The sequence below is a fragment of the Giraffa tippelskirchi genome, chromosome 4 (assembly GCF_054371585.1).
Source record: "Giraffa tippelskirchi isolate mGirTip1 chromosome 4, T2T-mGirTip1v1.2.pri, whole genome shotgun sequence".
In the NCBI taxonomy this organism is placed as follows: Eukaryota; Metazoa; Chordata; class Mammalia; order Artiodactyla; family Giraffidae; genus Giraffa; species Giraffa tippelskirchi.
This window is the reverse complement of record NC_137278.1, coordinates 10,654,944-10,681,686: the sequence shown is the minus strand read 5'-3', so window position 1 is coordinate 10,681,686 and position 26,743 is coordinate 10,654,944. Positions and strand designations below refer to the sequence as shown.

The 26,743-nt window shown below is 39.8% G+C and overlaps 1 protein-coding gene and 1 non-coding gene across 18 annotated transcripts in view; one reads left to right on the top strand and one right to left on the bottom strand.

Annotated features, from left to right (window-relative positions):
* The window catches only part of GAPVD1 (GTPase activating protein and VPS9 domains 1), a 75,919-nt gene that overhangs the window by 13,050 nt on the left and 36,126 nt on the right, over window positions 1-26,743 (top strand). For 8 of the 17 annotated variants that reach the window (XM_081588573.1, XM_081588571.1, XM_081588568.1 and 5 more), the window contains exons 1-2: window positions 5,371-5,503; window positions 26,083-26,293. In XM_081588573.1, the coding sequence (XP_081444699.1) occupies window positions 26,109-26,293 (185 nt within the window). In that variant the 5' untranslated portion in view covers window positions 5,371-5,503; window positions 26,083-26,108. Of the gene's footprint in view, window positions 1-5,370; window positions 5,504-7,542; window positions 7,598-7,915; window positions 8,054-8,324; window positions 8,480-26,082; window positions 26,294-26,743 lie in introns of those variants that run through there. The other 9 variants (XM_081588584.1, XM_081588582.1, XM_081588576.1 and 6 more) reach the window with 5 other exon arrangements.
* Window positions 18,958-19,030, bottom strand: TRNAM-CAU (transfer RNA methionine (anticodon CAU)). The gene has a single exon. It is a non-coding gene; the product is annotated as a tRNA-Met (tRNA).

Genomic DNA, 26,743 nt, shown 5'->3' with positions numbered 1-26,743 from the left:
ACCATCTGACCTGTCTCTTGAGAAACCTGTATGCAGGTCAGGAAGCAACAGTTAGAACTGGACATGGAACAACAGACTGGTTCCAAATAGGAAAAGGAGTACGTCAAGGCTGTATATTGTCACCCTGCTTATTTAACTTATATGCAGAGTACATCATGAGAAACGCTGGGCTGGAAGAAAACACAAGCTGGAATCAAGATTGCCGGGAGAAATATCAATAACCTCAGATATGTGGATGACACCACCCTTATGGCAGAAAGTGAAGAAGAACTAAAGAGCCTCTTGATGAAGGTGAAAGAGGAAAGTGAAAAAGTTGGCTTAAAGCTCAACGTTCAGAAAACTAAGATCATGGCATCTGGTCCCATCACTTCATGGGAAATAGATGGGGAAACAGTGGATACAGTGTCAGACTTTATTTTTTGGGGCTCCAGAATCACTGCTGATGGTGACTGCAGCCATGAAATTAAAAGACGCTTACTCCTTGGAAGGAAGGTTATGGCCAACCTAGATAGCATATTAAAAAGCAGAGACATTACTTTGCCAACAAAAGTCCGTCTAGTCAAGGCTATGGTTTTTCCAGTGGTCATGTATGGATGTGAGAGTTGGACGGCGAAGAAAGCTGAGCGCCGAAGAATTGATGCTTTTGAACTGTGGTGTTGGAGAAGACTCTTGAGAGTCCCTTGGACTGCAAGGAGATCCAATAAATCCATCCTAAAAGAGATCAATCCTGGGTGTTCATTGGAAGGTCTGATGTTGAAGCTGAAACTCCAATACTTTGGCCACCTCATGCGAAGAGTTGACTCATTGGAAAAGACCCTGATGCTGGGAAGGATTGGGGGCAAGAGGAGAAGGGGACGACAGAGGATGAGATGGTTGGATGGCATCACTGACTCGATGGACATGGGTTTGGGTGGACTCCGGGAGTTGGTGATGGACAGGGAGGGCTGGCGTGCTGCAATTCATGGGGTCGCAAAGGGTCAGACACAACTGAGCGACTGCACTGAACTGATAACATTTATATTTTGACTTATGATAAAAAGGTTTGACCTGCATCCTCTGGTTTTACCGTAATAACAACCAAATGGGATAGATAGGATTGGTGATGTCTCTGTTTTACAGTTGAAAATACAGTCTCGGAATTTATTCATAGTAAATGAATATGAATTGTGAATTCTCTGCTATATTGGTTTCTATTCATGTTATTGCTGTATTTACTTATCACCTAGTTTATAATTTAATTGGCTCAGATGAGACACTAAAATTAATCTTTGTACAAACCAAGTATGTGCCATTGCTTCAAACTAACTCATTTCCCAGTTCAGTTCAGTTCAGTCTCTCAGTCGTGTCCGACTCTTTGCGACCCCATGAATCGCAGCACTTCAGGCTTCCCTGTCCATCACCAGCTCCCAGAGTTTACCCAAACTCATGTCCATCGAGTTGGTGATGCCATCCAACCATCTCATCCTCTGTCGTCCCCTTCTCCTCCTGCCCCCAATCCTTCCCAGCATCAGGGTCTTTTCCAATGAAAAGGTCTTTTCAACTCTTCACATGAGGTGGCCCAAGTATTGGAGTTTCAGCTTCAACATCAGTCCTTCCAATGAACACCCAGGACTGATCTCCTTTAGGATGGATTGATTGGATCTCCTTGCAGTCCAAGGGACTCTCAAGAGTCTTCTCCAACACCACAGTTCAAAAGCATCAATTCTTCGGCGCTCAGCTTTCTTCACCGTCCAACTCTCACATCCATACATGACTACTGGAAAAACCATAGCCTTGACTAGACAGACCTTTGTTGGCAAAGTAATGTCTCTGCTTTTTAATAGGCTATCTAGGTTGGTCATAACTTTCCTTCCAAGGAGTAAGCGTCTTTTCATTTTACGAACACTTGCCAAATAAAATTTCACATAAATGAAGTATTTTTGTTTCCCTTTCACCTTGCTCTCCCTCTTCCTAATTTTTATTTCTTTCTGGATATGACCCTGTTTTTCTTTCTGGTATAGTTTGCTCTCAACTGTCATATTTCTCTCCTACATATAGATGCACAATAATGTAAATTTTACTTTTTCCAGGGGCATGTACTTTTTAATCAGGATCTCTTGAGGAACTGCCTCCAAATTCAAATGAATGCAAGTATTGGACTAGATGATCTCTGATACAGCTCTAACATCCAGGATTCAACATTTCTATCACTAATGATGACATTTCAGGGAGCTATCATGGACATGAGGAAAAAATGTTTTTGTCTGTAAATACCAAAAGCCCCTCAAATAACTTGGCGTAGCACCTGCTTTCTCGTCTTGCCTCCAAGTACTGGCTGTGCACAAACAAAAGGAAACAAAACACTTAAAAAAAATTGAGTTTGTCACTGTTCTCTGCTTCTGTGGCAGAGTAGTCTGGGGATTATGAGGTTGAGAGTCTTAAGAACTGAGCTCTAATCTCTATCCGGCATGATTTCTGTGGCTATGAACAAGTAATTTCATTTTCTCTGTATGTCAAGGAAAGCTCAGTGATGTAGTGGAAAGAAAAGGGCTTTGACCACAGCTCACTGTTTATTCATCCCACTCATTTTTTTTTTTTTTTTAAAGAATATGTGTATTACATCCTAAGTAGGTAGTATGGCAGGTTCCAGAGAGATGGTGAACAAAATGGGGTTCTCTACCTTTGTAGTGAAGTGAAAGTCACTCAGTCATATCCGACTCTTTGCAACCCCATGGACTGTAATCCATGGAATTCTCCAGGCCAGGATACCTGAGTGGGTAGCCTTTCCCTTCTCCAGGGGATCTTCCCAACCCAGGGATCGAACCGAGGTCTCCCACATTGCAGACGGATTCTTTACCAGCTGAGCCACAAGGGAAGCCCAAGAATGCTCGAGTGGGTAGCCTATCCCTTCTCCAGGGTATCTTCCCGACCCAGGAATCAAACTGGGGTCTCCTGCATTGCAGGCAAATTCTTTACCAACTGAGCTATCAGGGAAGCCCTCTCTTCCAGTAAAGTGTAGTATTAATTGATTCTGAGCATCTTTTCACCTCCTGAGTTCACTTTCCTTTGTGTAAAAAGTGTTCAGAATAATCTTCGTATTCCATAAGAATTATTGTTACAGTGATCCTTTTCTTTTTTTGGCTGTGGTGGGTCTTCAGTGCTTTGCACAGCTAGTTGCGGCGAGTGGGGGTTACTCTTTGATGTGGTGCATGGGCTTCTCACTGCGCTGCTTTCTCTTGTTGTGGAGCCTGGGCTCTAGGTGTACAGGCTGCAGACAGGCTCAGTAGTTGTGGCTCTCAGGGCTCTAGAGCACAGCTCAGTAGTCGTGGCTCTGGGGCTTACTTGCTCTGTGGCATGTGGACTCTTCCTGGACCAGGGATGGAGCTGGAGTCTCCTGCATTTGCAGGTGGATTCTTATCCCCTGTGCCACCGGGGAGTCCAGTGATCCATTGTTCTGATGTGCAGGTTCTGTTCCTTGGCTGTACTAGCTGGAAGAAAATGCTGAGAACTACTTATCTAGGTCAAGTTCTTCATTTATAAGTTGACAGAGGACTCAGAATGACTAACTGACCATCCCAGTATTCTTTTTACTTACTCCACACTGCAATTTCTTCACAACCCTTAAGAACTTTTTGCAATCTGGGGGCTCTTTCCTTCCCCTTTAACCTGGCCTGTGTGCTCCAGCCCATTTATAGCACTGTACTCAGTGTTAAGTGAGAGCAAACTGTGAAAGCATTTCATTTTGCTGGGCTCTTCCTTAGCGATCTTCATATGCCATTTCTTTCTTGAAATCTAACCATTCAGTAAATCCGAAGTGTTACTTCCTTCCTAAAGCCATGGCCCATCAACGTGATGAAGACTTTCACCAGGAATCTGAATGCACTTGATAACTTAGCTTATCATTATGATCCTTAATCTGTGTGATTATCCTTTTACCCTAAATTATAAACCATATTGTTGCTTTTTTCATTCCCTGGTTGCTGTGTGTGTGTGTGTGTGTGTGTGTGTGTGTGTGTGTGTGTGAGTGTGTGTGTGTTAGTCGCTCAGTCATGTCTGACTCTGTGCCCACCAGGCTTCTCTGTCCATGGGATTCTCCAGGGAAGAATACTGAAGTGGATTGCCATGCCCTCCTCCAGGGGATCTCCTCCACCCAGGGATTGAACACAGGTTTCCTGCATTACAGGCGGACTCTACCATCTGAGCCACAAGGGAAGCCTCTGGTTGCTTTGGACAACGTTTTATAATAGAGCTGTGGAATAATCTCTAATCGAATTCTTGAGTCAGTTGAATGGCAATATGATAGCAATAATACCTGAAGAGCTTACCATAGAATGTTCTTGTGATTTAAAAAAAAGACAATAAATATGAGGCAAATTTTGACAATTTCTAAAGATAATACATCAAGGAGAATGACTAAATAGAAAGCAGTCTGGGAGCTGAATCATACTTAAGTTGTTGCAAAACTGACAATTATCACTTTTTTTCCCTTTGGTCTGGAGACGCCTAGTGTTGGAGGATATAATTATTGTGTTCAAGTTTTTGAAAGACTATCAAGGGGAAAATATTCTATATTGCTCCAAGCAGCATAACTACTAGCAGTGGAAGGAAGTAAAAGGGAAATAGATTTTGGTTCAGCAGGAGAACTTTCTAACATTAAACGCTGCCCAACAGGTGAGCAGGCTGCCTTACTTAAGGAAGTGAGCGCTCTGAAATTTGAACTGTTGAAATAGAAGTCGGACGTCTATCTGGCAAGAGTGTACAAGAGGAAATTCATGCCCGGGAGGAAGTTGGACTAATGACTTTTAAGATGTCTTCCAGTTCTAAGGTTTATAGGAGTGTTCAGTTAACCTGACATTTGAATATATGTGAATTATTTTTATTTTTAAAATATTGTATTAAATAAATTGTCAATCGACCTAAAAACTGTATGGTCAAGTTTACAGTAAGTAAAATTTGATAAACATAGTGGGAAATCAGGTTTAAGGCTGAAAACCCAGATGTCATTAAAGGCAATTAGTGACACTTTTAACAGAAAGGAATAAGAGAGAGCTATATGGGTTTCGAATGATGTGTTCTGGCCAAGTGACACTTGTCACCTAAAACATAAATGCTATAAATTGTTTTACTTTATACATACTTGCTGAGACGAATTTTTTAACATTCAGCGGTACCGTACGCGAAAGCAAGGGCGAGTCTTTGTTGAACAATTCTCCGGAAGCCCTTTCGCGGTAACCCAGCCGCGGAAGACCGCTCCAACCCGCGGCGGACTCGCGGCGTGCGGGGTCGGAGGTAAAAGCGGAAGAGGCGCCACTGGCTGCGGGTCCGAACTACCACTCCCAGAGGCCCCTGCGGCTCTGCGCAAGCGCGATGACTTGGCGGCAGCGCCGCCGCAGGACGCAGGGAAGCCAACTAGCGAGTGGCGGCGGCGGCAGTGGCGGTGGCAGTTCGCGGCGAGAGCGACGGCTCCGAGGCCGAGTGACGGTCCGACGCAGACCTCGGTGCCCTCCTCCGCATGATCTTCTCGGTGAGTGCACGTCCCCGATCACCCCGCGCCGAGTACGCGGGCTCCTTGCCTGGCAGCGGTGCTGCTCCGGCCTAGGGCCGCAGCCTGCGCCTGACGGCGGGCCACCGGCTCCAGCTGACCCCTGGGCCCTGGGCCCTTCCCTCCAGTGAGGGGAGAGGTGGGGCCAGCGGCACTCGGTTCGGTCCTGAGGGGAGAGGAGGCGGCGCGCAGGGGACCAGGCAGCCTGGGGCGGACAAGAGGGAGGGACGCGTGGGGGATGGGATGAGGAGGGAGAGCCAGAGGCGAGCGACCTGGCAGCTGGAGAACTGAGAATGGGAGGCGAGAAGGTGCAATGTCCTCTGAGTGCCGCTGGTGAAGATGTCTTGGTTCGGAGACTCTGACAAGCTGGACTCAAGGGTCCGGGGGTGGCGGGGCAGCCCACCTACCAGAAACATACACACCATACTTGGCATCTTTCCACTTCCTGTTGGAGGTCTGTAAATAAGAAGCTGTCGGTTGCTTCCATCGCCTTTCCTTCAAGTTCGTCTTTCATTGACTGGCAAAATTTAAACGGGTGCTGGCTAAGCAGAGCGGAGAAATAAACAGGTAGTTCTGTCTGTAAATCTGCGTAAAAACAGGGAGGCGCGGTGGTCCGTCAGATGAGAGGTAAGTCAAAGGAGAAATCAGTGTTTTTATTTTAAAATTTGTGCTAAAAATCAGTTTGAGCGAGGCTTTAAACTAGAAAGGATTTTAAACCTGGGATTCACAAGTTGGTGGATAGAATTCAGGAGCTCTTTGAACTAGAATGAGGACAAAACACGTCTTGATTGTCTGATAACTGTATTGTCATGTCCTTCACTTATGAATATAAGCAACAAACCACAGTAGAATTAGCGGTGCCTGTGACTTTGTCACCAATATAAATGATAGATATTCTTGTGTCATGTCCACAGTATTCTTGTGTCATGTTTATAGTTGTTGGAGGTATCTCAAAATATCATTTATGATATACTCTGGTAAAACATTTTTAAAGTATCATTTATGCTTATAATTTCTTTGGATTATGGTATTATCAGACCCACTGTTTAGACCTTGTTATTTAATTTGATAATAAAGGTGCACATATATTACAATATCAGAGTTTTTTTCATTCTTCTGCTAATAGTTCAGTATAATTAGTTTCTTTTGTAATTGCATATAGTTAATTATGCATTTAAAAGCAATCTGAGAAGGGGGTCCATAGGCTTCACCAGACTACCAAAGAGACCCGTGGCTCAAAAAGACTAAGAATTTCTGAAGCAGAAATAAGTTTGGGGGATCTGTAAGCTGGCTTGCAAGAATATTTGGATCATCAGATAAGAAAAAAGTCAAAGCAGATAGGACAATAGTGTAGATGAAAGAGGGAATTTTTGTAATCAGGGAAATAAAAAAATCTGACTGTAATCAGAGTAATAGTTTTGAAAAATACAATGGACCACAGATATTTCACTCAAGGTACTGAGGAATCAGCAAAATAATCTGAGGAAGAAAGGGAAGTGAGTACTTTGGCCCTTAGACTTTTGTATGAAGGTATCTTCTGGTTCTAAGTGATTAAAGGAATTGAGCCCTCCAAACTCTTGTGTAAGTCTGTGAAAGAAAATTTTAGTGTGTGCTGTTGTTCTTCAAGTCATGTAGGTAGTGTGACTTTTAAAGGGGGGGAGGATATTCTATTTTTTCTATCTTTTTGGGGATGGTGGCGGGGTGGTGGGCCACATCCTGAGTATTGTGGGATGTTAGTTCTGTGACCAGAGATCAAACCCGGACCCTGGCAGTGAGAGCACTGACTGCCAGGGAATTCCCCAGTCTAATTTTTCTATCATTAAGTGAAAAACTGCAGGATCTCTCTTCGAGTGTGTTTTCCTGTTGCTGTTCTTCTTTTCATACATGAAAGAAAGTAAACGTACAGCTTAGAGTTGAGTTACTGCGTCTTTTTCTTGAAACTCCATTTTAAATTCTTGTAGTTCAGCTTCTTTTTGGCATCAGACTTCTCACTGACAAATCACTCTTAACATTTTTTTCAGAATATGTGTGACTGGAAGTTTGCACCTGTTTGTAAAGCACCTGTCAGCATCTTGTGTGAGATATTTCCCCCCCTAAAATCATACCTATAATGAAAAACCAGTGCAGCAGACTTTTTCTAGAAAGGATTAGAGGAGGGTGTGGAAAGCTGAGGAAGAGTCATTTGTGAAATAGATGTTGGTGCTGAAATAGTTTGTGTTGACTTAAACACAGTGTATTACGAATCACTGCCTTGGGGAGGTCTTGCCAGATACTTTCTGTGTCCTTACACAGCCTCTTTCATCATTCTTTCTCCCCTGCCCCTTTATTTTATTTATAGCATGTACCTGTCTGGCATCATATTATTTTTATATTTGTATATATTTATACCTAAAAGATCAAGAAAATTAGATTGGAGCTACTACTACTGAATGGGAGAGTGGAGATTGGGGAATGCTGCGTGGATATGTCATTTGAATTGGACATTCAGTCATAGATGTGATTAGCTACACGGATACTGGAGAAAGGCTCCAGGTACCAGGAACACCTTGACAGGAGGCCCTGGGTACAGGGAACAACAACAAGGACAGGAGTTTGTAAATCAAATAAACATCTAAGTCAACAGCTTGCCTCCCCGCCACCTCCCTCCCATCCATCAATCCATCCAGTGTGTTAGATCTGTAAAAGGAAAAATGGAAGAAAAGATTATGTATAAAGGCAGTTTGGGATGAACAAAGGCTGAGTAATCTAGGCTCCCCAGGAGAGTATGTGAACATTTGCCTCCAGATGGATCTCTCCCTCCTAGAGCCCACAACAGTGACATTGCTCACAGGGAACCTGAAGTCTCTATACTGAAGAACCAGAGAGGCAGCCTGGAGAAATGAAGAGTGTGGGCTGTGGAGTCAAACCAACCTCGCCTTGAATTCCTTGTCTGCTGCATAATAGCTGGATGATTAGGCAGTAAGTTGTTTGCCTTCTCTAAAGCTATTTCCTCATCTCTATAATGGAGGTGATAAATAGTTGTCATGTAGGATTAACCCCAGAAATAACTTCAGGGAACATGGCTTTCACTCAGTAATTGCTGGTTATCTTTTGGCATTCCAGCTTTCAACGTGCTTTCACCCTTTTCTACCTTCATGCCACGTCCCTGACTTTAAAACAACAGCTAGTCTTCTGGTGCCTTCTTGGGCACTGTCACAGGGTTGTCACTTCCCACTTCACCCAGTCGGCTCTGCTCTGAGTTTGTGAGCAATTTTCCAGTGGTGACATTTAGCACCATACAGGGTGATGCTGCCTGATAATGGCATTCTGGAAATGGCAGCAATAGATATTAACTTTTGTTGGGTGCACCTAACAATACAAAATGTGCCGCTCTTTAAATGTAATGTGCTTCAGTTTAAATTAGTTTATTTGGAAAAATTACCCCTGATATTTGTAGAAAATTGAAGCAGGAAAGTAGATACATTCCCAATTGTAAGATGTTTCACCTTTATTTATTATTATTATTTTTAGTAGTGAGTGTATTGATTCTCCAGGATAAAGGATGATTTTTTGGGGGGGTTAAAAGTCTGATATATATAAAAAAAAGTCTGATATAAGTGGGATCCTTGGGGTGGGTTGGGGGGATGGGAGGGAGGTTCAAGAGGGAGGGGATATATGTATACTTAGGGCAGAGTTACAGTGTTGTATAGCAGAAACCAGCATGACATTATAAAGCAATTATCCTCCAATTAAAAATAAATAAATAAAATAAGTGGAATCCTTTTTACTTGCTTAGGAAAGACCAAAAATAATTGAAAAACAGTTTCTTCTCAAGTGATTAATTAAATTTTCCCCTTCAGCTTTATGTTTATTCACCACACACATTTCCTTCTCTGTAGTTAATTTTTTCTTAGGTAAGAAGGATTTTAGCTGTGTTTTTGTTTTTTTACATTTGAACTGCCTAGAACACAAATTCTATATGTTTGCATAGAATTATTTGTGGCTTTAACTCTTAAATCCTAATCAAGATATTTTCATTTGTAAAGGGACAGTTTCTGTATTGTGTACAGAAAAAGCTTTTGACACGAATTGTTTGACTTGTGGTTTGTAAAATTATAGATAATTAAAATTTCCTTCTTTGTGTTTACCTATATTTTCTTATTTTTTGGATTATGTTTCAGTATGTATTATGATTTTGTAAAAACATTTTCAGAAGAGAAGTTCTTCATTGTTTCTAAGCTGAAACCCAGTTTTGAACTCTGCAATTCAAAGGTCAAAAAAAGTGATGAATGTCTGTTGATACTTCAAGTTCTCATATTTAATAAATAAATGGTTGAGCAAATGTTTAAGAAAATACAGACTTTCTAAGAGTCTTTATAATGTCTTTTTTCTTTTCTAAGTTTGAAGATAAACTAGATACTTGTTAAGTATTTATACCCAAAAGGAAAATATAACTGAATGCTAACAGTGTAGTTAAGTTGTATATATTAAGCCAAAATTATCTTTGTATTCACCTTTTTTGTAAGCCATTTAAAAAAGATAAGACTACATAAAAAAATGAAATATTGCCATTTGCAGTAACTTGAGTGGACCTAGAAAATATTGTACTTAGTAAGTCAGAGAAAGACAAATATACGATATCACTTATATGTGAAATCTAAAAATAACGCAAATGACTTTATATTCAAAACAAAACCAGACTCACAGACATAGAAAATAAACCTGTGGTTATCAAAGGGGAAAGGGGGTAGGGGGTTGGTGGGATAAATGAAGAGTACGGGATTGACAGATACAGACTAATACACGTAAAATAGATAAGCAACAAGGATTTACTAAATGGCACAGGGAATTATAACCAGTGTCTTATAATAACCTATAGTGGAAAATAATCTTAAAAAAGATATCTATCAATATATAGATAGATATCTATATGTATCTATCTTCTTGTGTGCATGCTCAATTGTGTCTGACTCTTCATGACCTCATGGACTGTAGCCTGCCAGGCTCCTCTTGCCCATGGAATTTTCCAGGCAAAAATACTGAATCAGATTGCCATTTCCTTCTCCAGGGGATCTTCCCCACCCAGGGATCAAACCCTCGTCTCTTGGGTCTCCTGCATTGGCAGGTGGATTCTTTGCCAATAGATAAAAGGTAGATATACATATCTGAGTCACTTTGCTGTATACTTGACACTAACACAATATTGTAATCAACTATACTTCAATAAAAAGATGATAAACAATACAAGACTTTAAGCAGACTGTAATTGTGTCAACAGGCAAGATGTCTGCTCATTAATTTAAGATGTCTGTCTGAAAAGGTGCCTGCTTGGTCTTGCTCCCATGTAATGCCTGTACACCCACGCTGGAGACTAGTCGTCAAACATGTTCAGTTCTATTTTTTTCTCTTCCTAATTTATATTTTCAATTTATTTTCTCTGAATCTTTGAAAGGATTAATATTGGGAAATTTAAAAGAATATTTAATCAAGGGATGTTAGCCTATTCCCTTTTTTTCAGGATCAGAATCAAATTATCTTCCCAAGCAATTGAAATTTTTTCTAAGTACATCTATTTTAAAAGTTTTTAGGACTTAGGCAAAAGTCATCTATTTTTAACCCACTCTGAACTGTCTCCTTTCACTTTCTAATGGAGAACTCTGACCCATGTCTTAATTTTACTTCCACTGTTTATAAATCGTGACTACTTGACAAAAATACATTAGGTCTGAAAGTCATAGCACTTATGGCAGAATTGCAAAATGTTTACAAATGTGGATTTCTGTGTCCAAAAGGCTTAGGGAAGAATAGATTAATTCTTTTTACAGAATTTATTTCATCTTTACCTCCTTTAGAACTCAAGGAGTCTGACTTTGATTTCTCTAAAACAAAGTGCTTTTTAATATCGAATTATTCAAGGGCCTGGTGGGCCAACTTGGATTCTGATGGAAAGTAACTTATTAAGTAAGTCTCCCTCTAAGTTTCTCTTTGTTGCTGTTCAGTTGCTAAGTCTGACTTTGCAATCCGATGGACTGCAGCACGCCAGGCTCCTCTGTCCTCCACTATCTCCCAGAGTTTGCTCAAATTCATGTTAAGTTTTTATTCCATCATTGCAAAACATCATGATACCAGTAATGACAATAATAGCTAACATTTATTGACTTCTTTTTTTGTAGGCATTATGTAAACTAAAGTTACAAATTCGGTAATTCTATGGAGGCATCTTAATGGTTGATTTATTTTAGAAAAGTTTATTATTTTGACTAATGAGATTTATTTTTTTGTGTGTGTGGTCCAGAATGTTCCTTTTAGGTAGAACACAGTGATAATAATGCTGGTTGAAGTTTGATAGTATTTGTAATTTTATGAAGTACCTTCTGGTAAATGTGATGACATAGACATGTCAGTCTGCTGTTTACATGCTTTCCTTAAATTTGAGGGTGTACTCTTGGATCTTGAAACAGGCTTTACCAGTATTACAGCTCAGCAAAAATGCAGCTGAAGCTCAAAGTTCTCTTTCTGCTCTTCTGGCTGGTAGTTTTGTGCACCCACTGTATTTAGGGAAGAAACTAAGTTTATGCTGGGGACGAAAGCTTCCTCAAAGCATGTGGGTGGTGACATCTCTCTCTCAAAGGTTTGTAGAGGGTTCTAAGGGTTTTAGGATTTTTTTCGCTAGTTTAGCTTGATCTCCAGATTTTTGTATGTCTTAGTGAGTTGTCATTAGAGATTGTTGAATAGGAGGAAATTAGATTTGGTGGTATATAACTTTGGACTAATAAAATTAATAAATGTTTACATAACATGAAAGTTCCTGATACGTTTCTAGATCAGGTGGATATTTTTGTGCTACTTATTGCCTTTGGAGGAAAAGGGAATATAATTTTAATACCATTGCAGTTCTGCTTATTAGTGTATAGTGTGTTATTGTTCAACTGTACCTAGAAATTAAGTACTGTGTCCTTTTTGTTGGACTTGAAAATTTCATAGTTTTAATTATTCACAGAATTTGTCTGCTCCTGAGTGTTTAAGTAATTGTACTAGCAGATCTTTAAGCAGGGGAGCTTTAGTGCCAAGTTTTTATTATGTTTTCCTTTAAAAATTTTTTTAATTACTAAAGTAATAAATATTCTTTGTTAAAAAAAAAATGAAAACAATGCAAAAATGAAAATTTTTTTCTCTACCTGTATAGGCACATGCTGTATGATTTGGAATTTTTTTTTCCCCCAGAATTATAGTTAACACTTGTTCTTGTTAAGTGCTTTACATATGTTAACCCATTAAACCCTCGCAACCTTATGAACATACCCGTCCAAGGTTCAATTTTACATCCATTTGCAGGTGAAGAAACTGAGGCAAGGAAACGTAATTAGCGAAAGGCTGCATAACTAGTGAGCAATAAAACCGAGATTTGAGCTCAAGAAGTCTTACTCTGGGATTTGTGTTTTAACCTTGGACTGCCTCTGGGATCTTACCATGCATATCATTCTGCAGTTTGCTTTTTTCACTTAGTGGTACCTCATAGGCATCCTTCCATGTACCTCTACCTCCTTCTTAATAATTATGGTAGCCCATGGAAAGCCGCTTCCCTGGTGGTTCAGTGGTAAAGAATCCGCCTGACAATGCAGGATAAGAGACACAGGTTCGATGCCTGGGTTAGGAAGATCCCATGGAGAAGGAAATGGCAACCCACTCCAGTATTCTTGCCTGGGAAATCCCATGAACAGAGGAGCCTGGCAGGCTACAGTTGAATTGAGGTCACAAAAGAACATGACTTAGCAACTAAACAACAACAAGTCCGTGGAAAGCGTTACCATAATTTTCTTAATGTCTTTCATGCTTCATCTTGTTTAACTGTCCCATTAGTAATGATTTCAAGTAAGATTTTAAAAAGCCAAGATTTTTAAACGAAAATAGTGAGTCTACATTAGTATTTACTAAGTAATGCATGTTAGCTGTCCAGGTGTTTTATTCTGTCAGTTGTGTGGTCTGATAAAACCTGAGCTTAATCCACAAGCTGTTTGTTATGCATTGAATTTAATTATTTTCATGGTTTTTCTTTTTTAGGTCTGGAAAATTAATTAATGGATCAGGGGTAAAATTGACCTTTGGATTTTATTTATTTATTTTTGGTAGGGTTTGGAGTTTTGGTGTCATAACAGGAAGTGCTGTACTCTTAATTTGAATTTTGGGTACTGTCTGACTTTGAATTAGGTACTTACATCTTCAGAGCTGTGTGTCTTTCATTTCCTTGTACTTGTGCCAGCAATAGTTGGTACCAAGTCTATTTTCTTAAACAATGTTTTACTTTTGTTTTAAAAATGCCAACCAAAGATACTAGAAAGTATCAGTCATTTCCATATCTTCCCCTCATGATATACATTTCTTAATTGTGAAGAGGTGTCCTTTTTTGGTACCTTAATAATTATTTCAAACATACTCATTGGGAAGTTAGTAGGTGTTTCCAACTTAAATTTTGTTGCTGTTCTTTAATCATTTTGGAACTGAGTTAGCAGCAGCTTGGCTGATTCCTAACTGGAGCATTGCTCTTCATCATTCAGTCGCTTGTTTATTAATTATTTATAGATTTATACATTGATTCAGTACCTGCTAAATACCAGTTCCTCTGCCAAATAATGGAGATACCAAGATGACTGTGTCCCTGTTTCAGGGCACTTGAAGTTTTGTAGAAAACAACGTTCTGTTGCAGATGGTCTATGAGAAAATATCTGACTCAAGACTGGTAAAGGCTTCTCAGTTTGGGCTGGGCCCTGCTGCCTAAGTGGGACTTAACTGACCACTAAGAGGAGTAGGCAGAGGATTCTATATAGAGGGCATGTAGAAATCCAGTCTCTGACAACAACTCAAAATTGTCATTAGAATGTCATGTATCCCTGTGAAAATGTGAGTCGCTCAAGAGCAGACCTTAAGCTGTCCTGTTCATCAGTGCCTAGCACTTCGTAGGTGTTTAGTAAACATTTGTTGAATGGGTGAGTGAAGCAAGTATGATAAATAAACCCTTACTGTGCTTGTCTGTCCATTTTTGGGAAAGAGCTGAGCTCATTATTTTTAATACCTGATGATTTTTTAGAGTATGTAATTTAAAGAAACATAAAATGAGTAAGAAACTATTCCTGCATCGAAAGAGCTAAGTCTTGCAAGGGGAAAAACATGTAGACAAATCATCGTAATTCAACATGATTATAAAAAAAAAAAAAATTGCAGCAGACACCCATCTCCGGTATGGGTTGGTTACGTCCCTGAAAAGTGGTGGGTAATTAAAATCCTCAAATTAAAATACAGCTAACATTGTAGTAGGTCATTAAAAAATGACGGTCATTTTTTTGCCTTGTCACATTAGTATAAATAGTACCTGAGTGCTATGATGAAATGTATGTATATAATGAACGAAAAAAGTAACTAACAGTTCTGTCAAGGTTTGCTGCTACTGCTGCTAAGTCGCTTCAGTCGTGTCCGACTCTGGGCGACCCCATAGACAGCAGCCCACCAGGCTCCGCCATCCCTGAGATTCTCTAGGCAAGAACACTGTAGTGGGTTGCCATCTCCTTCTCCAATGCATGAAAGTGAAAAGTGAAACCAAAGTCGCTCAGTTGTGTCCGACCCCTAGCGTCCCCATGGACTGCACCCCACCAGGCTCCTCCTTCCATTGGGATTCTCCAGGCAAGAGTACTGGAGTGGGGTGCCATTGCCTTCTCTGGTCAAGGTTTAGGCATTAGTATATAACAATGTTTACCATATTTGATCCTTGAGTAACATAAGAATTTTTCCCAAATCTGAACACTGCTTTACTGTTGTTTAATTTAAAATGTCTTTTTTGGGACCCCTTAAAAATATTTTTAAAGAAGCTTTATGTTATTACTGTAATGAGAGGCTACTATCTCTTGCTTTAAATAGAAAGCAAGTTAAATATAATAAAAACACAGCAGTGTTATAAAATTTAGCTTGCTGCTGTTTGCAGCAAGTGCTGAGTTTGAGACCTGCTGTCCTTTAATTAAAAGGAGAGATTAGCGGTGTTGGGCTTCCCTGGTAGCTCAGCTGGCAAAGAATCTGCCTGCAATGCAAGAGACCTGGGTTCGATCCCTGGGTAGGGAAGATCCCCTGGAGGAGGTCATGGCAACCCACTCCAGTATTCTTGCCTGGAGAATCCCCAGGGACAGGGAGTCTGACAGGCTACAGTCCACGGGGTCACAAAGAGTCAGACACCACTGAGCGACTAAGTACATACAGCACAGCAAGTGTTAGGGAAATGTTGACAACAAACCGGTGCCTTGCTTAGGTTTTCTCCATGATGTGAATAGGAGAACTGAAAGAGACTTTAAAATGGAGTAACTTTCCCACTCAGTGTCATAAGGGAGGAAGGATGTACCCTATTTGTTGTCAGAGGCAGTTCCCCCAGCACTTGGCAGTGGGAAGAGATTTGGGGGCGGGGCCTCAAAGGAGAAATTTGAGTTCACTTGAAGATGAGGCTGTAGGCTGTGTGTGTGTGTATGTGTGTGTGCGCGTGTGTGGGCGCGTGTGCATGCTCAGTTGTGTTCAACTCTTTGCGACCCCGTGGACTATAGCCTCCCAGGCCCTTCTGTCCATGGGATTTTTTCAGGCAAGAAAACTGGAGCAGGTTACCATTTCCTCCGTCAGGGGATCTTCCTGACTCAAGGGATTGAACCCATGTCTTCTGTGTATCCTGCAGTAGGGAGGAGAGTCCAGGAAGGAAACCACTCAGATGATGAGACTCTTCATAGTCTGAAGGGTTGACTGGAGGAAGATGATAATCTTGACTTTTCTTAACCTTTCCCAGTAAAGGGCCATTTTGATTTTCTGTTCTCCCACATTGGAAGAAGGCAGAAGATACACTCAGAGCATAGATCAATTTGACAATATTGATTACTCTCTGAGGTCACCTGTCCACAGGAAATCCCAGTTAGCTTCTAGAGAAAGAGAGCGAGGTGACCAAGATGTTCCGGTACCAGTTAGGGAAGAATTGATGCTTTTGAACTGTGGTGTTGGAGAAGACTCTTGAGAGTCCCTTGGACTGCAAGGAGATTCAACCAGTCCATCCTAAAGCAGATCAGTTCAGTTCAGTCACTCAGTCGTGTCCGACTCTTTGTGACCCCATGAATCGCAGCACGCCAGACCTCCCTGTCCATCACCAACTCCCGGAGTTTACCCAAACCCTTGTCCATCGAGTCGGTGATGCCATCCAACCATCTCATCCTCTGTCATCCCCTTCTCCTCCTGCCCTCAATCCTTCCCAGCATTAGGGTCTTTTCCAATGAGTCAACTCTTCGCATGAGGTGGCCAAAGTATTGGAGTTTCAGCTTCAACATCAGTCCTTCCAATGAACACCCAGGACTGATCTCCTTTAGGATGGACTGAATGGATCTCCTTGCAGTCCAAGGGACTCTCAAGTCTTCTCCAACACCACAGTTCAAAAGCATCAATTCTTTGGCACTCAGCTTTCTTCACCGTCCAACTCTCACATCCATACATGACGACTGGAAAAACCATAGCCTTGACTAGACGGACTTTTGTTGGCAAAGTAATGTCTCTGCTTTTTAATATGCTATCTAGGTTGGTCATAACCTTCCTTCCAAGGAGTAAGCGTCTTTTAATTTCATGGCTGCAGTCACCATCAGCAGTGATTTTGGAGCCCCCCAAAATAAAGTCTGACACTGTTTCCACTGTTTCCCCATCTATTTCCCATGAAGTGATGGGACCAGATGCCATGATCTTAGTTTCCTGAACGTTGAGCTTTAAGCCAACTTTTTCACTCTCCACTTTCACTTTCATCAAAAGACTCTTTAGTTCTTCTTCACTTTCTGCCATAAGGGTGATGTCATCTGCATATCTGAGGTTATTGATATTTCTCCCGGCAATCTTGATTCCAGCCTGTGTTTCTTCCAGCCCAGCGTTTCTCATGATGTACTCTGCATATAAGTTAAATAAGCAGGGTGACAATATACAGCCTTGACGTACTCCTTTTCCTATTTGGAACCAGTCTGTTGTTCCATGTCCAGTTCTAACTGTTGCTTCCTGACCTGCATACAGGTTTCTCAAGAGACAGGTCAGATGGTCTGGTATTCCCATCTCTTTTCAGAATTTCCACAGTTTATTGTGATCCACACAGTCAAAGGCTTCGGCATAGTCGCACAAAATTAAAACAGACTTTACTTTTTAGAACAGTTTAATTTACAGAAAAACCTAGATGATAGTACAGGGAGTTGCTGTACACCCAGCATCAAGTTCCTGTTGATATGGCACATTTGCTGCAATTAGTGAACCAGTATTGATAATTATTATTAATCAAAGTTCATACTTTATTCTGATTTCTTTAGTTTTTACCTGTTGTCCTTTTTCTGTTCCAGGATCTCATTCAGGATATGTTACATTTAGTTGTTATTATCTCTATAATTTTTGATTGGATCATCTTAATTAACCACATTATTTGTTTGCAAAACATGCTTTATTCTCAAAATTCAAAGCCATACCTATGTGTGGCATATTATGTTACTAAAAATACTCTTTGATTGAAGATAGTTGACCTTTAATTTCACTTTTAATAAGCCTTTATGAGTGTAGGTTTCATCATGTTAGCAAGTAGTCTGTCTTACCTTTTTAGTTATGTGTGATATTTCACACTTACTTTCATGGAAAGGTTCATTTTGGTCGCCTCTGTCATGTGAAGGACATGGAGTATGTCTCATTGTGTCCCCGTGAAATGATAAAAATTACTCTACCTCTTTTTTGTGCGGAACTAAGATCCCACAAGCTGTGCCACATGGCATGTGGGATTTTACCTCATTGACCAGGGGTTGAACCTAGGCCCTCGGCAGTGAAAGTGCAGAGTCCTTCCCTACCCTACCTCATAATTGATAAGAATAGTGATGTCCTACATCATAGATTATTTATACTTCACAATCTTCTCCTGTGAACTATACTGTTTAGCATATGAAATAGGTAAGAGGTAAGAGTGTTATCCCAGTTTTAAAGATGGGGAAGCAGAAACTTAGGTGAAATCACTAGCCACAGATCACGATGCCAGTAGAAGTCAGAGTCCAGTCTTAAATCCCTCAGATCTTACTGTAGTTTTTTGTTTGTTTTTTTAGTATTCTTTCCATTGTCTTGTATGAAATAGTTTCTATAAAAAATGATAAAGTAGTGAGTGTTTTTCTGTTACTGACTTAAAGAGTTGGCCTAGAGTTTATTAATTCCTGAAGCCTGGTGTGCTGCAGACCATGGGATCTCAAAGAGCCGAACACAACTTAGCGACTGAACAACAACAGAGAGATGATTAGATAAACTCTCGCTGTTACTTCTAAGTTTATTTTATTATTATTTTTTAATATTTATTTATTTGGCTGCACCAGGTCTTAATTGCAGTATGTGGGATCTTCAGTCTTCATTGCAGCATACAGAATTTTTTAGTTGCAGCATGTGGGATCTATTTCCCTGACCAGGGCTCGAAGCAGGGCCCCCTGCATCATGAGTGCAGAGTCTTAGCCACTGGACCACCAGGGAAGTCCCACTTATAAGTTTTAAACTCTTAGTTGCGTATCATTAACTTGGGATGCTTTTGATTAGAAATTTTCATCAGCGAAATCATGAGACATGACTCTCATTCCATAAAACATTTGAAATAATTTCCCCCTACTTTTGAGTCCTTGAGTCACAGGAATTTGTTCAGGCATAGTCGCTGACATGTGTAATATGTATTTCCTCTTTGGAACTTTGAATGCATTTTCTAAGTCATGCATTTCACTTTATCTGGTTGTGCTTCCTCTCCATGCTCTGTGTTAGAGTAGGTATGCTTGCTTATCAGGAGTTGACAGGCTATTTCTGTAAAAGGCCAGATAGTGAACGTTTTAGGCTTTGTGGGCATATGGAATCTGGTGGACTCAGGCAACTCTTTAGCTATGCTGTTGTAGCCTGAGAACAGCCATAGATAATATATAAACAAATGGGCATGGCTGTGTTTTGATAAAACTTGATTTTTACAGGTAGGCAGCTAGTTGAATTTGACCCACAGGCTGTAGTTTGGCAGCCTCTCCTCTGTACAATTGTAGGAACAATGCAAAAACCCAGTGTGCTTCCCTTCTTCCAACTAAAATCTCCCTCTGGGCTCTCAGTGATAAGTCTTCCTAACATAAGTTGAAAAGGTTAAAATCTGACTTAACACTCATAGGTATAATTGATTTTATTTTTGTAGAAAATGTGGTTAAGTGGAACTGAGGTTAATATTATAGATTTTCAAAGTCCACTTATTGACCCCTCCAAACAGAAATTATCTGACTTTGAAAATGCTTGCAGCTTTCAGGGAAAAAAATTCAGTTTGTTACTGTGAGATAGACCTAAAGTTAACTTAAAAATTCTTTGATTTTTACTTACATTCTTTTTCTCAGAGCAACTTGTGATAATGCAGTTAGTAAAACTATATGAGAACTTCTTGTGGTTGGCTGTGGTATTCGGGGCTGGGCATACATAAGTCTAAGAGATAATTCTCATCCTTTGAGGGGACCCTTCATTGTTGCTGGAAGGACAATAGACATTAAAGATGAAAATAAAAAATAACAGTTCCAATTTAGTGGTATGGATAAGCACTGCTTTAGGAGTTCAAAGTTGGAATTTATCACTGGGGCAAATTGTATGGGTGGGAAGGAAGGTTTCATTGAGCTAGGCCTTGAAAATTTAAAGGAGCAAATAGGATGAAGGTGAATTGAAAATAAAAATGAAGAGGCATGAGAGGGTTTGTATAGAGAAATAATGTGAGATTAGGACTGGAGGGGAGGGTTAAAGGAAAACTGGCCCTTAAACATTAGGTTAACAAGTTTGGAAATTATCCTCTAAGAAGTAAGAAATAAATGTTAATTTTGAACATGTAGTATTTTTAATGTTTTCAGTACAATGTGCTTATTGTAGTTAACATTTATTGATTTTTTCATAGTATTTACCTCTCCTCTTTTCCTGTCCATCAGAGACTACGTATCTGTTCTTCCTATGTTATTTCTACCTCTGCTTATGAGGTTTCTAACATGAATATGTTACTGAAATGCCTCTTTCTCATTCATATATTCATTCAGCAGATGTGTACTGATGTCCATGATGTGATGGATTCTATTCTAGTCAGTGTGAACAGAACTGGAAACAAATTAGGCATAAATCCCTCCTCTTAGGGAGTGTATATTTTCTTGGGGAGATGGTAAATACATAAGATAGATAAGTGAAATGTATAGTAACCAGTGCTAACAAGTCAATCCTTAGGGAAATCAGTCCTGAATATTCATTGGAAGGACTGATGCTGAAGCTGAAGCTCCAATACTTGGCCCCCTGATGCAAAGAACTGTCTCATTGGAAAAGACCCTGATGCTGGGAAAGAATGAAGGCAGGAGGAGTAGGGGACGACAGAGGTTGAGATGGTTGGATGGCATCACCGATTCAATAGACACGAGTTTGAGCAAGCTCCAGGAGTTGGTAATGGACAGGGAAGCCTGGTGTGCTGCAGTCCATGGGGTTTGCAAAGAGATGGACACAACTGAGTGACTGAACTGAACAAGAAAAATGAAAGCAGGGAGACATAAAATGAGCATGTGACAAGAGTGAGGGTTGGAATTTTAGGTAGGGTGGACAAGAAAGACTTCATTGAAGAAGGTGACTCTAAGACCCAAAGGAAGTAAGAGACCTGGGTGGTAAGCAGGTGCGAAGATACTGGGGTGGAGGTATACCCGGCAGGTTTGAGAATCTGGCTGGAATAGGATGAATGTGGGGGTTGGTAAGAGAGTGATCTAATGTCTTTCTTTGTGTCTCTTGATGAAATTATTAATAGTGTCTGCTTTCATTCCCAGTAGTGTCCCGGTTTGGATGGTAAGTTATATGGTCTGGTAATAGGAGGTGAAGTCAGAGAGCTAAAGGGGGATAAAGGCAGACCATGGAGAGCCAAGAAAAAAAGCTTTTGGAGGATTTTGAGCACAATGGTGTGATTTGACTTAGGCTTTCATAGGCTCACTGTGGCCACTGTGTTGAGAAGAGGCTGAGAGCAAAGACTGAAGCAGGGAGCCTGTGGAAAATCTCTTCTGATGCCTCTATTTCCTCAGTGAAGTAGGAGGCAAGGGGCTGAGAATAAGGAGAGGGGAAGAGGTTGGAGATTTGAGGAGAGAGGATGGTACAGATTCGTTGCCTGGGAGATTGGGAAGTGGTGGAGGGACTGGGAGAGTAATAGTGTGTGTGCCACGCATCGGTGAGGGCCCGTGTAGGGTTTGTGATCATGAGTTTGAAGTGATACTAGCATGGTTATGTGTGTTGGTTTTCTCATTCACAGATATAAACTAGGAGTCGGCAGAGCGTTATATTTAACTGGAATTGAGGGTTAGTCAAGTGAGGGGGCAAATTGCAGGCTTCCCAGGCAGCACTGGTGATAAAGAACCTGCCCGCCAGTGCAGGTAGACGTACTAGATGCAGGTTCGATCCCTGGATCGGGAAGATCCCCTGGAGGAGGACAACCCACTGTAGTATTTTTGCCTGGAGAATCCCATGGACAGAGGAGCCTGGCGGGCTACAGTCCATGGGGTCACAAAGAGTCGGACACAACTAAAGTGACAGCATACATGCATGGAGCAAATTGAGAGTGCATTCGGCAAGTGATCATGATTGACCATGGGGCTTATGCTAGCTGGGTAAGGAGGGAAGCAGAGACAGGAGGAGAGTGAAGGTTAGTTTAAAAAAAAAAAAAAAAAAAAATATATATATATGTAATAGGCTTAATCGCTTGAAATTCCTGGTGGGGTCAAATGATCATTGGAGTTTGAGAGTTGTAGGGGAAGGAGAGAGACTGTAGTATATGATAGCAGTAAGGGTGGATAGTAGGTCATATAGTCTGATGAAGTTGAAAGAAAACGCTTAGCAAGTTTAGCTAGTGTTCTGGATTTATTTAACATATGTTCACAAAAATGTCTTTACATTTGGGGCTATCGAAGGGTTTAGAAGGTGAATTCTTGTTCAGATCATTTGAAGCATTACCTTCACGTGATTTTTTATTTTTAAATATTTATTTATTTGGCCGTTGCCAGGTCTCAGTTATGGTCATGTGTTAATTTTTTTAAAGTGAAGGTTTACTTGAAGGTTTTGACTTCTAAATTGCATAGATTGGTTCATATTTTGGTATGTCGTTGGGAACATTTTATGCATCCTATCTTGAACAGAATTTCGGTTCTAATTGGACTGTGAGCTCCTTGAGATTAGGGGACCTGGCTAGGTTCTAACAAAAGTCGATAAGATATTTTGCTAAGTTGTATTAAGGCAGCAAGAAAGGTATGGTTTGAGACTTGCCAAAATATTTTCCTCTATCATTTTATTATGAAAAAATTCTAACATACAGAAACAGTTGAAGAGTAGTTCAGTGATCACCATATACCCACCCACCAGATTCAACAGTGTTTATATTTTGCAGCATTTTACAAATCTTTTAATTTTTTTTTTTGAACCATGTACAAGTGAGTTACAGATATCCTGACACTTCACTTCTACATACCTGAGCATGCGTCTCTGAAAAAAAAAAAAAAACCACAGGAGCATGTTCTCCTGTGTAATCACAGGATTTTTCTGAGCCATTCTTGTAGAGATCAGGGAAATAGTAAAATGTACTGGCTCTGTCACCTCTCACCCACTTGGCCTCATGCAAGTTGCTTAACATCCCTGAGCCTCAATTCCGTTTGCTGCAAAGTTCCTATCTCAGAGGGATGTTGTGAGGATGAAGTGCGAAAAGTTCTTAGAACCACACCAGGCACAATTTTCAGTTTATAAAGTGTTTCCTCACGTAATACTCAATTCTGGTGAATAACACCACAGCCAACCCTTGTCGCCAGAGTTGGAAACATCTGCTTCGCCGTCTATCTCCATGTGTGTCAGCAAGCTAGTATTTTCTACCTCCAGTATCTGTCACATCTGTCTGATTCTTTCCACTGCCACTGCAATATTTCTTGCTTATCAACAAGTTCGTAGTGGTTCTTCATCTAGTTCCATCCCCACCTCCTCATCTCTCTCCTTCCTGCCAGAGTTTCTGTTCTCAAATATAAATGTAATCGTGTTAATCCATTTAAACTCTTTCCCCATCTCCTACAGTGCAGAGTCCCAGTTTCTTAACACCGGCTTCTGTGTGCAGTCTGTCTCTGTAGCCTTATCTCATTATACATTGAGTCCTCTGCCTCCAGCCTTACTCTTAACACACACAAATGCACACGCCCCCAAACTGTAGGAAGTCATGTGCGGTTCTCTGAATATTACACACCTCTGTGCTTCTGCTTGATTGGCTCCATGTATCCGGAAGTCTACCCCTTCCCAAGATCCTCTTTATGTCTGGCAAATTCTTATCCCACCCCTGCCTCCCCGCCCAAATACTTGGCTTTTAAGACCAGACTTGGGTACCTAACTTCTCAATCACTCCTTCTCTTTTGTTCCTACTCTACATTGTACAGTCTTCAGCAAATTATCCATATTTGGGGGCAGCCACTCACTTGCATGTCTAATAGAACAGGGTTTCTATTCGATTAAAAAGTCGTTGGGGACTAGGTTTTATCTTTTTTTTTTGGTATCCCTAGTACCTAAAGTGTTGCTAATGCCAGGCACAAAATAAATATAGGTATTGTGTCCATGCTTTATGGAGAAAAAAGCCTGAAGTTTAGAGAATATGCATTATGTACCCAAGGTAGCAGAACTATTAATGAAACATAGAGATCTTTAAGAGCCTATTTCAGTTTTATTTTCATTAACTATAATACTTCTCATGTTTACAACCATTTGTTCAATGATTCTGTTCTTAGTCTGTGGATTTAGAGCCCCCTAGAGGATATTAGAATTCCCTCATGGAAGTTTATAAAGTCATGTGTGTTTTCTTTAGACTGACTTAATAAGATTATATATGTTTGGCACCAGTTTTTTTGTATGTACCTGGATGCTTTTGTGACTTAATAGCGAATCATCTTGGTGAAACAGACATATTTAAAATCTTTGAGAGGAAAGCAGTCTGAGGGTCTTAATACAGGAGACTTGAAATAGTTTGCTAGGTAATTGATTAAGTACAAGAAAGGGTTTTTTGAAAGGATTTAAATTCAGGTTAGATGATAATACCAGAAACTTTCCTAGAAATCAGTAGTTCATTAAAATAAAGGTTAAAATTTTCTGAAATCAAACTTATTTTAAAAATTGTTGAATCCGTTTCGTTATTTATATTTAAAAGTGGCTTTAAATATATTTCCATTGACTCTCGTAATGTTTAATTCTTGGTATTTTTTTTAAGTCTTGGCACAAAAATATTTATTTTATATTATAAACATATTTTCATTGAATCTGTAAACATATTGAGAGTTCTATGGGCTAGGTTGTCACCTCTTTCCAAATCTGAATTCACTGCAAATTATATTTTATCAATTCCAAGTAAATCCATTATGAATCTGATTGGTTGGGACAGCATTTTTTAAAAGATTTTTTATATATTTCTTTTCTTTAAATTTGTTTTTATTTGGAGGGGGACAGCCCCCCCCCAACTTTATTGAAGTGTAATTGACATATAACATTGTGTAAGTTTAAGTTATATAATAACGATTTGGTACACATATGTTGCAAAAGTTTGCCACAGTGAAGTTAGTTAATGCATCCTTCACCTCATGTAATTATCATTTTCTTGTTATTATGATGAGATCATTTAAAGCTTTTCTCTCATAGCAGCTTTAAAGTATACAATCTTAATGTTTAATTCTTTTAAAATTTTTTTATTCAGGTATAGATTCAACATTGATTTAAATATAAATTCAACATATTCAAGTATAAATTCAACATTGATTTACAATGTTGTGAAGTAACTCAGTTATAAGTATACTTTCCCATTATGGTTTATCACAGGGTATTGAATATAGTTCCCTGTGCTATACAGCAGGACCTTGTTTATTCATCCTGTATGTAATAGTTTGCATCTGCTGATCCCAAACTCCTAGTCCTTCCCTTCCCCATCACTAATGTTTAATTCTTAATAAGAAGCATTTTTCTAACTTAATGACTGCTGTCTGGACACAACGTTGTATTTTGCTGTCTGGGCCACAAACACTTCTATTGCTGATATAAAACATTTGTGGTCTGGCAGGCATTCTAGCTTCAAGGGTATAGCTTAAATAATAATGATGTAAAATATGTGTGCTATTTTTATCAGTTTGTTTAGCTACTAGATGAACAAGAATTGTGTGATTTCATTCATTCCTGTGGCAAATACTTCTTTAGCTCCTGCCGTGAGCCAAGCCCTCTCTTTAGCCCCGAAATTACAGCTGTAAGTCGACAAAGCAGACAAGCCTTGGTCTTGGCAGTCCTTGCCTTTCAGTGTGGAAGCCCCACTCTAAGCATCATGAACATGCATGTAATATAATGCTGAGTAGGGGCAAATGCTTAAAAAAAGGTCAGAAGAGGGACTAAGAAGTGATTTTCTCTGTTTTAGAATGAGTTGTTTTAGAAGACCTTTCTAAATAGACATTTGAGCAGAGAGACCCAGAAATAAAAATAATTTCTTTTTTTTCTTTTTTACTCTTCGTGATCAGCCTTTGTACCTTCTCCACATTTGAAGATGGTGAAGCTAGATATTCATACTCTGGCCCATCACCTCAAGCAGGAACGCTTATACGTGAACTCTGAGAAACAGCTCATTCAGAGGCTTAATGCAGATGTACTTAAGACAGCCGAAAAGTTGTATCGTACAGCATGGATTGCTAAGCAACAGAGAATTAATTTGGATCGGCTTATCATCACCAGGTAAAGAAAAGACTTTGAGTTCGTAAATTTTATAAACCGCTATAATTATGCTTATGGCAGTTACATAACTGCTAACTGCAAATAAATATATTTCTAACAAAGTGCAATGTTTAAGATAACTTAAATCAGCATCCCAGTGGTGAGTCTTTGCTTATTTTGTTTATTAATTAACGTATTGACCTAAGCACTGTTGTAGAGAATTACAACTTCATTAATATTTTATACCACACTGTTTAATTTTGTATATTGGCATTATATAACATTTTATTGTTATAGAGAGTAAGTTATCTTGTTTCCTACTTTTCTCCTAATATTATTTAAAATATACATTTTCATGTTTTGCTATTGTATATCTATTTTGCAGTTTTAGAAACCTCATTTTTCACTGTGTTAATACTTCCTTATTCTGTTGTTCCAAGAAGCAATTTTTTTTTTTTTTTTGGCGGCACC